Source organism: Notolabrus celidotus, chromosome 19 (genome assembly GCF_009762535.1).
Source record: "Notolabrus celidotus isolate fNotCel1 chromosome 19, fNotCel1.pri, whole genome shotgun sequence".
Classification (NCBI taxonomy): domain Eukaryota; kingdom Metazoa; phylum Chordata; class Actinopteri; order Labriformes; family Labridae; genus Notolabrus; species Notolabrus celidotus.
Window position 1 is genome coordinate 17324172 of NC_048290.1, and position 14049 is coordinate 17338220.

The 14049-nt window shown below is 42.2% G+C and overlaps 1 protein-coding gene across 1 annotated transcript; it reads right to left on the minus strand.

Moving 5' to 3' along the window:
- Positions 1-1324: 1324 nt before the first annotated feature.
- Positions 1325-12554, minus strand: crata (carnitine O-acetyltransferase a). Its single transcript, XM_034709088.1, has 14 exons — positions 12270-12554; positions 10351-10647; positions 10126-10244; positions 8504-8557; positions 7981-8146; positions 7720-7894; positions 6315-6493; positions 6101-6201; positions 5884-6003; positions 5681-5803; positions 5426-5561; positions 5149-5211; positions 4130-4267; positions 1325-4042 (listed from the first exon to the last, which is right to left on the minus strand). The coding sequence occupies exons 1-14, from the start codon at positions 12294-12296 to the stop codon at positions 3827-3829; spliced, it is 1914 nt and encodes a 637-aa protein (XP_034564979.1). The 5' UTR covers positions 12297-12554; the 3' UTR covers positions 1325-3826.
- Between the last annotated feature and the right edge of the window lie 1495 nt (positions 12555-14049).

Below are 14049 nucleotides of genomic sequence, written 5' to 3' on the forward strand. Positions count from 1 at the left end.
CCCTGACCCTGCCTTCCCTATCTTCTTCCTAAAACCCCTCCACAGACTTTATCTCTGTTTTCTCTCTCCTCTTTTCTTTCATAAAAATCAGGATTAGAGAGAAAGTTGGGGGAGGTAGAGCGTACAACATGACTTGGCAGGGACAAGCTCTGGTCAACACAGGTTTCTCGCCCTTGCTCTTCCTTCCCTGGAAGAGGGAAGGAACTAACATCTAACATCTATCTGTCTTCTCTCTCTTCTCACCTCTCTGCCCTTGCGAAGTTGGGGAGCAGGAGGAGGTAGAGCGTACGGCCCTTCTTGTACGTGGTGTAACCCAAATAAGCTTCTTCATTGTGCTACTTATCTGCAGACACTAATCTCTGTTCCCTCCTTCTTCTCTCCTCCCTTCCCTTATAAAAATAGCAGAACTGGGGGAGGCAGAGCGGACAGCCTGACCCAAATGAGGTGTGCTCAGCACAAACAGACCGCTTCCTCTTTCTCCTTCTCAACAGACGCAGCAGTAGTAGCAGGAATGTCAAAACCTGGAGCTTGTGTTGATGAAGCCTGAGTAAGTTGAAGGTGGTGATGCTGTTCACACAATCACACAATCGGACTAAAATGAGGCTTCTAAATTCCCCCCACCCCTCAGGCTGAAACCTTTGTAATCACACCTTGATAGGATGCCAGTTTCAGGTATGATGGTGCACAGTCATGAGGATTCACGGGAAATACTTGGAGATAGATCTCGTCATGAGCAGCTGGAGAGAAAGAGAGGCCTCCGAGGAGAAGTTAGGGGAAGAAGTGAGGGGGTGAATCGAGGGTCAGTGAGTGCCTGTGTCAACACAGAAATGTCTTTCAGCTCCTCGTTGTTGTGAGAAACACCCAGGAAGTCCTTCCCTGCCCCGTGCGGGTACACTTGGCACTTCCAGTAAAAGTGAGTGAGTCATGCTGCGCTCACTCTCGGGTATTCCCATTTTCTCAGAAGGGGAAGTCAGAACTCTGAAGCTGTAGGAGGAAAAATGTCTGCACAAACTCACTACAGTTACAACCAAAGATGTCTTTACCCGACTTTTGGAGTCTTAAAAATGGGTGATGTTCATAAATGCAGGATCTAGATCAGTGTAGGTGACATCTTTCAACTCTTGCAACCACAAACCCAGTAGTGCTCTGGACCTTGTAGACCGGAGATGGCCCCAAAGTCAGGATATATTTTTCTGCTTTGTGAGCGTATTCATGTGTCGTGTTGTCTTGTTAAAGAAGATGCAACATGATGCTAATATTTACAGTACGTACTACAAAATAAATCTGGTTCTGCTTTAAGCACACATATAGAAAGGAGGAACAGTTTTAGAAAGTTCAGCATTTTATTTTGGAGGAAGTGTTCCACAATTTGTATAACAGACAAACACATTCTCCCTGTTATGATGAAATTTCCTTCAAGACAATCCTCCCACTGTCATCTCTTTAATCTGTACATTTCAAATCAGGACATCTCTTTTATTAATCCTTCTGCTGCAATGCTCACTGGCAAAAAAAAGTAGATCATTCAAGTCTGATATCTCTGCATGAAGAGGAGTCTGTGATTTATCATCTTAGAAATGTTTTAAAACACTTTACATTCAGAAAAAATCAAAAGTCAGTGCTTAACAACTTATCAAACATGGCAACTTTTAACTGATTACGTTAAAACCATCCTGTTTTCAAGGTTTAATTTGGACTCTTGGGACTCCCAGTGGTTTTAAAGGTTTAGTTTTTATGGCTAATTCAGAGCATAAATTAATAAACTGACTAAGTAAAGCTTATGGATTAATGCACAACATGTCAGTGTCATAATATGTGCACAGGACAAACTCAGTGTGAGATGAAGAGGCTAAAGCGGCGTCTAAGCAGATGAGACTTCTTAAAGAAAATAGAAAATAAATACAAGCGGCAGACAATAACATGTTTATGTAACTGCATTTAATCGATCTGCAACTCAGAGTTCTGAAGAAGTCTCATATGATTGCTAATGCATGATTTATAATATCCATTTCTAACTAAAAGCTCCTGTGAGAAAAATAACCCAATATAAATAATTAATCTATATGCTGACTTTTCTGTTTGCTTTTAAAGGTCATAAAGAGACATCAGAGTTGACTTCAGTCTGTTTCATACAAAGATAAAAACTTCTCACAGGACCTTTAACCAATCAGAGCGCAAGGACTGACATGCTGCATCTTAGTTAGCTTGTTTTCAACTGAATGACAAAGTCGGAGGTTAAGTTTACTCATCCGATAGTCTTGATTATTATGAGTATGTGCACATTAATGTTGGAAATAGATACACGAGAACACCTACACGTTGGTAAACTGTAAACTATGTTAAATTCTCCTGTATTTCTAAAATTAGACCATTAAATTGCATTTTTTCTTCTGTCTTGCAGTAAGATGATATACTGGATCTAACCTCTGGTATAATGATGCCAATAAACAGCGTTAATTTAAAGGGATAGTTCACTTTAAGGCTGATTTATAGTTCTGCGTAGAATCGACGGCGTAGCCTATGCTGGAGGTCCGTGTAGCACGCAGAGGTCTACACACGTAGCTGACGTGCACCTCCTCCAAAATGTAACTACCAGTCAAATCTACAAAGATCCCTGTGACTGGTCGGCTTGGCGGTAATGTATTTCCCGCATTTATAGCCCTTCCGTGATCCCCGCTCATTGGCCGCACATCATCCTTGTATTTCATCTCCTCCATCTCTATTCTTCATGTAATCATGTCTGTATGATAAACAGCAACATATATCAGCTGTAGATTAACATAACACGCTCTGAATCACTGTGAAAAAGTAAACAGAGATCGTAGTGGGGGGGGGGAGCAGGCGACCGGCTATCAGAGAGACCACACTGCCCTCAAGCATTTCGGCAGAGAATTTCTGCGCGTCACGGACACATCGACGCACAAGTATGAGGTGGTCATGTTCACGACAGCCACTGCTGCGTAGGGACGAAGCAGAAGTATAAATCAGCCTTTAGGGGGTGGTTGTATGAGGGACTTGTCAATTGAAGGTTCAACAAGGGATCTCAGTCAGCTCGGCCCATTTGATGAGAAACCAGAACAGAAACTAGACTATCAACGCCTGCAGACGGGCTCACATAACGTGTTCCTCATTCAACCTCAAGACAAAAGCAGTTTTTGGCAACAACACTTCTTGATCTCAGTGTGTGATTTGCAGTAAAACAATAACAACGAAGATGATTCTAGAGCCCAAACAAAAGTGTAAAGTTTGTGTTCTTTGTACCACAGAGGGAGCAGTGACAATCAAATAAAGTGCAGAAAGTTAACCATCAACAGCGTGAGGTGGAGACAGAGTACCTGCGAGACCACCAACTGGAGCCTGCAGACGACATCAGGAGAGGAGTCCAGTTTTCAAAAACGTCAGGGTGTGATCACACGAGGGGCTTTTGCAGAATTATTAAAAATAAAACATATAAGCTACCTGAACACCTCAGAGAGAAACTAAAGGTGGTTAAACACACTGCATTTAAACATGATGAGTTAATAATACTTCCAGTGTGTCCTAAAGAGGACACAATAAGGCACAAGGAATTATCAGAACAATAAATGACCAAAAAGGTCAAATAATCTTTAATGCCGTCGTTAAGTTTCAGCTCCCAAACCCCTTAAATATCCTCTAAGTGTTACTTTAACAGGTGTAATAAATAGCCTGCCCGGCTTGGAAGCGTGTACGCCGTGATTCGTGATTTATCTCCATAAAAAAGTTTCACAAACATCTCCCCGTCTCACGTACTGAAAAAAAAATGCACCCTGTTTTTTTTGTCCATTCAGACTCGTCTGCAGGAGTTTCACAGTTTCGCTCTTGGTGTTTGCTCCAGCAGAGTCCTCATGTCCAGCAGAGCGCTCTCCACGGCCTGAGCCATCCGAGCGGCATTCGTTTCTTCGCAGGCGTTAAAAGACGACACGGCAAAGTTGATGTGATTCTCCATGGGGTTATAGCAAACGCCGTATCCGTTCGACACGACGGGGCCGAAACACATGACGCAGTCGGCCTTGGACGGGACCTTTCAGAGAGATGAAATGTTAGTATTTTGGAGCCATGCAGGTGAAGCTCAAACCTAACCCTCGCTGTTTTAAGCCCCCGCTCTTACCTGACTCGTAGACAGACAGTAATGTAAGGCTTTGGCGTAGGCTGGGTCAGTGAAGACTTTAGGCATGGAGACGTTTTCCTCCACAGCCTGCAGCTTCAGACCCAGCAGGTGTCTGTCTATGGCCTGACCGCTGATCGCCTGCATAGAAATCAATAAGATGTCACTCACAAGATATGGATTAAAAATAGAGAAAAGAAACCCTAAAGAGACCTAAAGTATCTCAAAAGTAGTATGGGAGGTAGAACCTTCAGTTATCAGGCCCCTCTCCTTTGGAATCATCTACCAGTCAGGGTCCAGGAGGCAGACACCCTCTCTACTTTTAAGAGTAGGCTTCAAACTTTCCTTTTGGATAAAGCTTCTAGTTAGAGATGGATCAGGCTTGGACCAGCTCTTAGTAATGCTGCTGTAGGTCCCGTCTTTCCCTCTCTCCTTCCTCTGCCTGTCTCTTCCTTTAACTCTTCCTGTCCCATTAAAGTTACTAACCATAAACCTTTCTGGAGTCGCTAAGCTCCCTTGTCTCGTAGGTCCCTCTGGATCTCTGCTGCTGTGGATGTGCCAAACTTCAGCTGCTACAACTACTACTATCCGTCTCACCACTATCATCTCTCTCTCTCTTCATCTCCCTCTATCCCTCTCTCCAACACGGTCTCAGCAGATGTGTGTCTAACATGAGTCTGGTCCTGCTGGAGGTTTCTGCCTGTTAAAGGAAGTTTGTCCTTGCCACTGTAACTTTCTAAATGCTGCAAAGGTCTCTGCTCATGGTGGATTAAGATGAGATCAGACTGAGTCCTATCTGTAAAATGGGACTTGATCTGATCCTGTCTTGATGTTGGGTCTTTGTTAATAATAGAACATAGAGTACGGTCTAGACCTGCTCTGTTTGGAAAGAGTCTGAAGAGAACATTTGTTGGAATTAGTCACTACATAAATAAAGATTGATTGAAGTTCCAAATTTGGTGAATGAGATGCTGCAAGATTTGTCCCTTCGTTCTGCAGATGTTTAGGTTGTCTGTACTCACCATGTTGGTGTACGATCTGTGTGCTGCCACAGCTTTCCCCATCAGATCAACTTTCTCTGTGTTCTGACAAAAACAGGAAGAAAACAGGAAGGTAAGAACACTTATTAAAACAGTTTACAGCTTTAAAATATTCAAATCCATCAGAAAATTTAAGTTGAAACGTTGTGAGTAACTCTGACATCTTGCTAAATTAAAAGTTTGTCATGTGGCGCTCTCTAACACGACTCATCTGTAACAGTTTCAAATAAATGTCTTGAACTCCTCCCTCGGGTCAGACCTGTTTGTTGAGGTCATCGAAGGCTTTTACGAAGGCAGCTGAGGCGTTGGAGGCGGATCTGATCGTGTCTGTTCGACCCAGTCTGAACATACGCAGGGAGGCACTTTCATACGTGGCACAGCAGCGCTGATGCATCCTGAGGACGCGAGAAGAGAGAGACAACGTGAGCGGCCTGTACGGGTGAAGATGCGCAGAGGAAGATGTAAATCAGCTGTTGAGGTTTTATCAGCGTGTTTGGACTAAGCAGCGTCTCACCTGTAGTACGCCAGCTGCAGAGCGATCTGTATGAACGCATCCGGACTCATCTTGTGGGACTTTGGCACATTTTTCCCAAAGTGTCCGAACACGGTGACCCTCATGTCCAGATCCTCTGCCAGGCTGTGAAAGAAGAGGAGACCTGTTTCATGTCAACGCCTAAAAACAAAGTGTTTTTACACTGTTATTTAATCCACCCTCACATGTTCATGTCATGTTTGGCTTCCTCGATGTCCTTCTTGATCTCTGGTGTCATGTTGAAGGGAAGTTTCTGGGGCATGGGCAGAGGCACCATGGGACAGCGAGTCGTTTCTGGCTTCCCCCTGCGACCAGAACGAGAGGGAGAGAAGAAACGATGTAACACCAAGGATAAATCATATCAGATGCCCACAGAGACCCGATCTGCTCTGACGTACGTACGTGTAATCTACAACGTGGTCGATCAAGGCCACGATGGGGGGACCCTCGGCTGGAGCGTGCTCGTAGATCGCACCACACATCCCTTCCTCTCCGACGATAAACTGCAGAGAAGACGAGACACTTCAGAGGATGAGGACAAAGTCTTATCAGTCTTGAGCTAACATCTTAGTGAAACTCCTCTTCAGGAACGTGAGCGTGTTTTTAACTGGTTCACCTGAAGCGTCTTGTCAAACCAGCGGTTGCCGCTGTTCCACTGGCTTCCTCCTCCGTGCAGCATCTGGACGGCGGCGGTGCTCCTGCGCATCTCTTCAGATCCTCGAGGCATCGCTCCGTCCAAACACAGCGTGAAGATGCTCCTCTGGATGGCCGACACCGACCGCTTGTTGGTCTTATCTGAACACAGAGAGAACACACGTTAACTCAGAGTCAGCATGACATGATTCAAGCTAAAAGAGATGCGATTTAAGGGTCTTTAATTTCTATACTGGGCCTTGTGTTTACATTTCTGTTATCAAAGCTCAAGTAAGGAGTTTTAGCTGCTCATGAAACAGACAAACTATCACTGATGTCTTTTTACGACCAACACACGCACACAAGACCATCACGACAAACTTGATCATTTCTTAAAGTTACATGCAAACATTTTGAGCTTTCTACACCTCTATTTAGACAGTGGACAGAGCAGGAAACCAGGGACAGAGAGTCCGGGATTGAAGGGGCTGCAGGCTGGAATTGAATATATAGTTATTGTTAATGCCTAAAGAAGTCTGCAGCAGGCTTGGTGTCAGACAAGACGATAACAACTCGCCACAAAAATAGCCTTTTTTATTTACTTATTACATTTTGCACAACATTAATTCCGGGTGTGTGTTTTATGGTTAAAAGACGTCAGGATGAGATCATGAAGAGGTCAGAAAACCAACTTTCACAGAGAGATACAGGCACTGCTTCGTCCACAGGTTTCTCCAAGAGCAACACAAACAGTAGGTTTGTTACAGGTGCTTTAATGACCGTTCAAAAGGCTGCGACGGCTGCAACATGATGCATGTTTTATTTGAGGTATCTCAAAACGTAAGAAAAAGATTCCTGCAGAAGACCGCTTATTTTAAGAGTGAAATTGTTCTTTAAAGAACAGAAACAGCTGTTACATCGCTCTCTTCGAGGACACAAGGCCCCTACTTGGTAAAAACACAGGGTTAGGGTATCTTATGCTGCCTTTTCCAGCTAAATTAAACTATGCCAGTCACACAAAACTATAAACAAACTCATCAATCGAGCATCAGTGATCGAACAACTCTCTGTTCTGCAAAGTGAAACAGCTCTTTTTGTCAAAGTAGTCTGGAAGCTCTGCAGGGAGAGGTCCTGCAGCTGTGTCTGGTTAGAAAAGGTCATTACACCTTTTTAAAAGAACAACAACTTGTAGTGGAAGAACTTTGATGGAGTGTGTTGCACCCTTGGATCACACTGCGGCCTTTGCAGTCCGTTTCTGCAGCTGCTGCTCGAAGCAATCTTCCGGGGCGATGCTCATTGCACTTCTCTTCTTTCAAAAGGAAATCTTCATTTACGTCATCGGATGTAAAGCCCCACACACACTACACACTCTCATCCCCTCAGCTCACCTTTGATGAGGTTGAGGTAAGCTTTGCCCCACTGGTCTCGATGCTGCGTGGTGAGGATGCCGATGGGCTCCATGTTGGTCTGCAGAGAGGAGCTGCAGATCCTCTCCAGCTGAACACAGAGCTGATTGGACGTCAGAGGAGTCCCGTCACTGTTGTACACGTCCAGCACGAAGAACTGAAGCAGGAAAAGGAGGAGAAACAGAAGCAGATGTTTAACGTGGATTCCAGACTTCTCTGATTTCAGACTCTGACTCTCCTCACCTGGAAGTTGTGCACCACGGTGATGTGTTTCGGAGGTCTGGGACTCTTGGCGTGGTTCACCACAGAGTCCTGCTTCAGACCGGGGATGCGGCAGGATGACAGGAGTTCATAGTACTGATTCATGCAGAGAGGCTTCCCACCGAGATATTCAACTGGAAGAGTTTCACTGAAAAACATCCACAGAACCTAATTAACTGAAACTCTGACATGCTGTCGTTTATTATATCCTGCTCATTACTCTGCATCCATAAAGCTGCTGTAATCACCCTAACCCTGCTGCAGGAATAATAATACACAATTCAGGTTTTTGTGCACACAATAACTCAGAAGCCAAACTATCTGGTTGTGTTGATGGCATGAGTGTGTTTATCTCAGCAGCTTTTACATCCAGACTCAAAGGACCTGACTGCAGAGGATCTCTGCGTTAGAGAGCTTCTTAATGTGTAACCAGCAGGTCGTTCTAAATTATCAAACCAATAAAATCAAAACATTAAACCCGAACGGTTCACATGAGGACACTCACTTGTCAATCATCGTCTTAAAGTCCAAAACACCCGCTATCAGTTTGGCAGCGAACCTGAAGACAGAGAAGATGTTTCATTTCATTCATGATTTACTTTCATGTGTTTTTATGTTTGTTACACAACAGAGACGAAGTTACAGATCAATAAAAGACAAATAAAAAGAACTGATAACAGCAGAGTGAAGCTGCATGATACGAGCAGGATAGTGTATCAATATAATCAATGCAATATGTCACACATACATCCACTGATAGTGGTTCCTCAGGGCCGATACTGATTCAGATTATTAGAAGTTCATGAAACGTTTTGCATCTACTGTAAAAATTTAAATCTTTCTATCAAAATCATGAAATTGGAATACTGAAAACTCCAACAAAGACTTTGATTTTAAGCCTCCAGCAAATGTTTCATCAGAACTGAAAATTCAAATACTGCATACAAGAGTTAACAGTTAACCACAGTCATGTGACATCTAACCAATCAGAGCGCGTAGTGGGCGGGGCATTAGGTGAGACAGACCCACAGCGACCATCGCGAATCGGGTTATATTTCCGGGCTGGTGCTCGCGCTGGTTCGGAGCTTGTTGAACTCGCGAACCAACACAGCACCTGAAATTTCCATTTCAACAACAACGATGGCGGACAAGATCGCTTGTCTCCTCGGCCGACCACTGCTTTGCCTTGGAATCCATTAGTCTCTTTTGTTTTTTCGCTGCAGGACAATGACGGAAACACGTTTGGTTTGTGTTTTTGATCACCAGAACCCCGCCCCTCGCCCCTGATGTAAGCGGTTTTAGACCAGCAAAGAGTTGGAGCCGCTTTGGAACCGGTTTTCTCGGCCAGGAGCCGGTTCATTCGCAGTCGAAACACGAAAAAATGGTTCTCAATTGAGCGCCGGCTCTGAACAGCCCTGAAACTGCCTCGGTCGAAAAGGAGTAAGAGAGGGCTGTAGAGTCAAAGCATTGTGCTTTTTCATTCACTCATTTTATCAGCGATTGGTGGAAAAAAAACCAACAACACAGATGATCGACTAAAGGACAAATATCGGCCTGATAATCATCCAAGATCGATGATCTGTCAATCTCAAGTTAAAGCTGTGTTTGAGGAAATGCTGCACACCCACTTGAACTTACACTGACTAAAAACGAATAAATATATCATAAAAATAATAAACTGACAGGTGTTTTCAGGTGTTAGGGAAATGGAACCCTTTTGGAGATGAGAAACAAACTGACTGTCTACATTTAAGCCAATCTAACTCTTGACTTTGTAATCTTTGAGACATTAAAAAAACAGTGATCTAGTTACATTTTGTCTCAGCTTCAATGTAGAACGTGCATTCATTGTAAGCCTCTCTTTTCCATCTCTACATCCATCCAAATATTATTCCTTATCAAGGGTCTGGTCGGGGATGCAGCAGAAAACCCTCTCCTCAGTTCCTTCATGGTATTCCCAGGCACGATGGGATACAGAATCTCTCCAGTGTCCTCTGGGTCTACCTACCCAAACACCTCTAAAGTGAGGCATCCAGGAGGCATCCCTACGAATGCTTGAACCTCCTCATCTCAAATCGAGATCTTTTTGTTGTCGCGCTCGTAAAGTGTCTGTGTGCGAGAGATCACCTGATCTGTCCCTGCTTGTCCCTGAAGTTCATGCGAGGCAGGACCAACCCAGGACTCGAGTGAACCACCACAGGGAGGCGGTACGTGAGGTAAGCGACCTGCACCCACCACTGTGACAACTGCAGAGACAAAGACAGACGATAACAGGTTAATGTAAAGAAGAAGGTCAAACATCAGGAACATTTTCACAGTGTGAGAGTGAACACAAAGTTCATCACGTCTCACCCAGTTGTCGGTGCCGCTCGCCCTCTTCTCCAGCCCTCTCTGCAGCCTCTCTCCGACTCCTCCGGCTTTCTGGAACTCGTCCAGCAGCTCTTTGGTGTTCTTCAGCTCGTCCACCTCCACAATGGGCTCCAGTGCGGAGATGTAGCGCTCGCAGGTCTGCTGCAGAGGGGGAATCGGCAGCGCGGGCAGACCCTTCTGATGGGTCAGGTATCTGCCGGAGACCCTGGTCACCGACACGGGTTTCACCAAGTGACATGGTTTCACCAAGCCACAGGGTTTCGCCATCCCCACCTTCACCTGATGAGACATTCAAGACATATTTTTAGAGTCATTAAAGGAGCTTTGCAAAACTGACTAAAGAGGAAGAGTTTGATTTTTCAATGTTTTTCAAAACCTGGGATGTTTTTTTGCAGGACAAAGCAGCTGTTTCATCGTTATCCCCCGTGTCTGAAACATCTCCTTTTGTTAGGAGCAGGTGGGATTTGTCACTGACACTGACCTTTCACCTAAGAGTGCCACCTGCTCTCAGGAGACCCTTTATACTGTGTTAGATGAGTGGCATACTGCTGGCATAGCACTAAGAGGACCCTGGCACCCGACCAGCATACCATCAGCCAAAGCACATGCAGGGGAGCATGCTGTGGCATGCACATTCGGACACTTCTTGGTCTCTCTTTATTCTGATATCACTTCTTAAAACCTTTTATAGCCCTGTTATATGATACTGACTAAATTTAAAACATCTTTTATCCACTCAGCCTTCCTTATCTGTCATTATCCATCTGTCTTTGTCTTTTATAATAATTATTTCCAACATTATCTGAATAATTATTATATAACTATTACATGAAGTGTAAACTTACTTTTAACTCCTGTTGAAAAACTTAAATAAAGTTTTTGATTTATTGATATAACTTGACTTACCTATATCATCTTTCCTGTACGTTTTGAGCTTTAATTTTGTATTTCCTGCATTTTATTTTTATATTTTATAGTTTTTTATAATTCTACTTTTCTTTATTGTGTTTTATGCTTTTGCCTTTGCTTGGCTCTGTAAACTTATTTAATAAATAATGACACAATCATAAAAAATATTAAATTTAAAGAAGCAGTTTTGGAAATGTGGTAACGAAAATAACCAGTAGGGGGCAGCCTGTTCTCATTTTCGGCATAACTACTGCATGAAAACGTGTAAACAAACACACAGTAAACAGAAATGGTTAAAACAAACATGTTTGACTTTAAAGTAGCCTCCAGTAGCATATGCTAGCATACTGTCACATTTTACAACAGCTTGCTGAAGCCTTTATAAAAACACAGAGATCTTTATGTACAAAAAAAACATCAGGTGAATAAACACGAGAGCACATAGTAAGAATTTTGACATAATTTAAACAGTTCATTCATTTGAAGACGTAAAGAGGTTGTTGAAAGAGAGAAAACATGAAGTTACGGCTATAAGATGTACCATCGTAAAATGTATCCGTTTGGAATGAGTCCGTAATATTTTGTTCATAATGCTGTTTTCAATAAAGTTGTATTTAAAGGAACAGTAACATTGAGTTTACCATATGTCATGTTCTCTTCTCATCAGAAATAAACGGTAATGCCTAAATGCGATTACAGAGCGTTGTACAAGTGTTTATTTAACTCTATTAAGAAATTCCTTTGCTGTACTTTCTGTATTTAATAATTAATAACCTTTGACCCAGTTGCTAACGATGGCTGTTATCAACCGTTAGCTGTTAGCGGCTACATTTGCTAGCTGCTGACATTTTTCAACACCCAGCTAATTATCTAACTGTCCGATTAATCAGTATAAACCTATGAAAGTGATTAACTTCAGAGCCTGAAGCTGGAGTTGGATGTCAGTCTCTAAGTCTGTAAGAAGCATAGTAAGCTAAAGGTGTGTAACTTACCATAGTTCTGCTGCAAATGCCCCACATACTGTTCTTGGAAGAACGCCCCTTGCCTCTGGACCGTCAGTGCTCAAAGTCCAGCTTAACATAAAGCTAAAAGCCTAAAGCTGGATGTCTGATCTGCAGTGGAAACAGCGGATTCACTGCAGACCCAGAGACACAGAGACACAGGGTGCAAGTGCCTTCTACAGTCAGTGGTAAAAATAACAGCTCAGGTCAGGGCACGATAACAGAGGAGCCAGTCAGCTGAGAGCTCTGACAGCTGCCAGAAAGAGAGTGAATGATTAAGTGTGTGGCACCTCAAAGGAAGAGGACTAAAGCCACTGGACAAGAAACAATTGAAGGTGTTTTTTTCCATTCTTTTCTGAGAAAAAACTCATAATTCTGAATTGGAAAAAACAAAAACAAAAATCACAATTCTGACTTTAATCTCAGAATTCTGCCCTTTTTTCCTCAGAATTTTGTAATTAAAGTCAAACGTCTGATATTCAAGTCGGAATTCTGAGAAAAATGTGTGTGCAGATTTTTAATTCCTTCAGAATTAAAGATCATTTTGTGGATTTTTTTTCATGAAATATTATTGCTTTCAGTAAAATGCTTGTTGCTATCATTAAGTGTACTAACATTTTGGGATATATATAATATTTTGACAAAAGTACTGAAATTATGGCCATGAAATAGTTGAGCAGTTGACGGTCAGGCCACGGTACAATAACGGTAGGCATTGTTTATTTATTATGGAGTAATATAATGTAATGTAATGAAAAGGGAGATAAATAGCATTATAAAAGTGAATCACACAAAAAAAGCATTTAATATTTTGTCAGTGTGGAACACAGAGGGACTAAAGGGGGCTGAAAGTATGCATCATGCGTTCAATTTTCATATTAAATACTTCTGAATTTAGTTTTTTTTTTATCTTAACCCTCCTGTTAAAATATATTTCTGCATAAACACAATTATAAGAATTGAGAAGGACTTTATTTGTAAAACAAAACATCAAACTCCTGCAAGTTTGTCATGCTCTCGTCAGCCCTGCCTTGTTTCTATGTTATCAAAACGTATGACACAGAACTCATCATTGCATGTCTTTAGAGACATGGTGGCTGGAAAATGTATATCTAAATCTAAAGGTTGGCGATTCGATCCCAGCTCCCGCAGTCACATGCGGAAGTGTCCTAGGTTATAGTGAGCTCAATATCATCCAAAACAACCAAAACAAATGTGTGTAAAATGTTGATATTTCTTATGTTATAAACAGCTAAAACAGCCTGGGGTCAAATTGACCCCGAGGAACACTGATGCTTACTTTTTTTTTTTTTTTTTACAGGAAATTGGAACATAACAGTTTAATTTAACATTTTCCCAGTTGTCCCCTTTAAATTAGGAAAATTCATGAAATAATCAGCTAAATTTCAATTAAGAGATGTTAAACATTGAATGGGGTCCAATTGACCCCAAGGATAATAGGAGGGTTAAAGCATAGCCTACAGTTTAAGAGTGCATTTAATCTAAGAGGGTTATTGATTGATTGTTTTAATACTGCCTCTAATTACTTCTATTTAATTGAAATTCCATTTGTAACATTGTATATATCTAAATTGTATTCTGACTTTATTTATCTATTTTTATTTTACTTATTTTATTTTATTCTATTTTTACTTATTGAAACTTCTTTCTTGATTGTACTTATGTCTGGGTTGCTGTAACAACTGAATTTCCCCCCCGGGGGATCAATAAAGTAATATCTTATCTTATCGTATCTTAATTTGACCGCTTA

Coding starts and splice junctions, on each gene's coding strand:
- crata (XM_034709088.1), bottom strand. CDS start 12,296: ATGTGGGGCATTTGCAGCAGAACTATG. Junction 7,895..7,980: donor CCGTGGTGCACAACTTCCAG/GTGAGGAGAGTC, acceptor TTCCTGCTTCAG/TTCTTCGTGCTGGACGTGTA. Junction 5,212..5,425: donor TCGATGACCTCAACAAACAG/GTCTGACCCGAG, acceptor TGTTTTTGTCAG/AACACAGAGAAAGTTGATCT.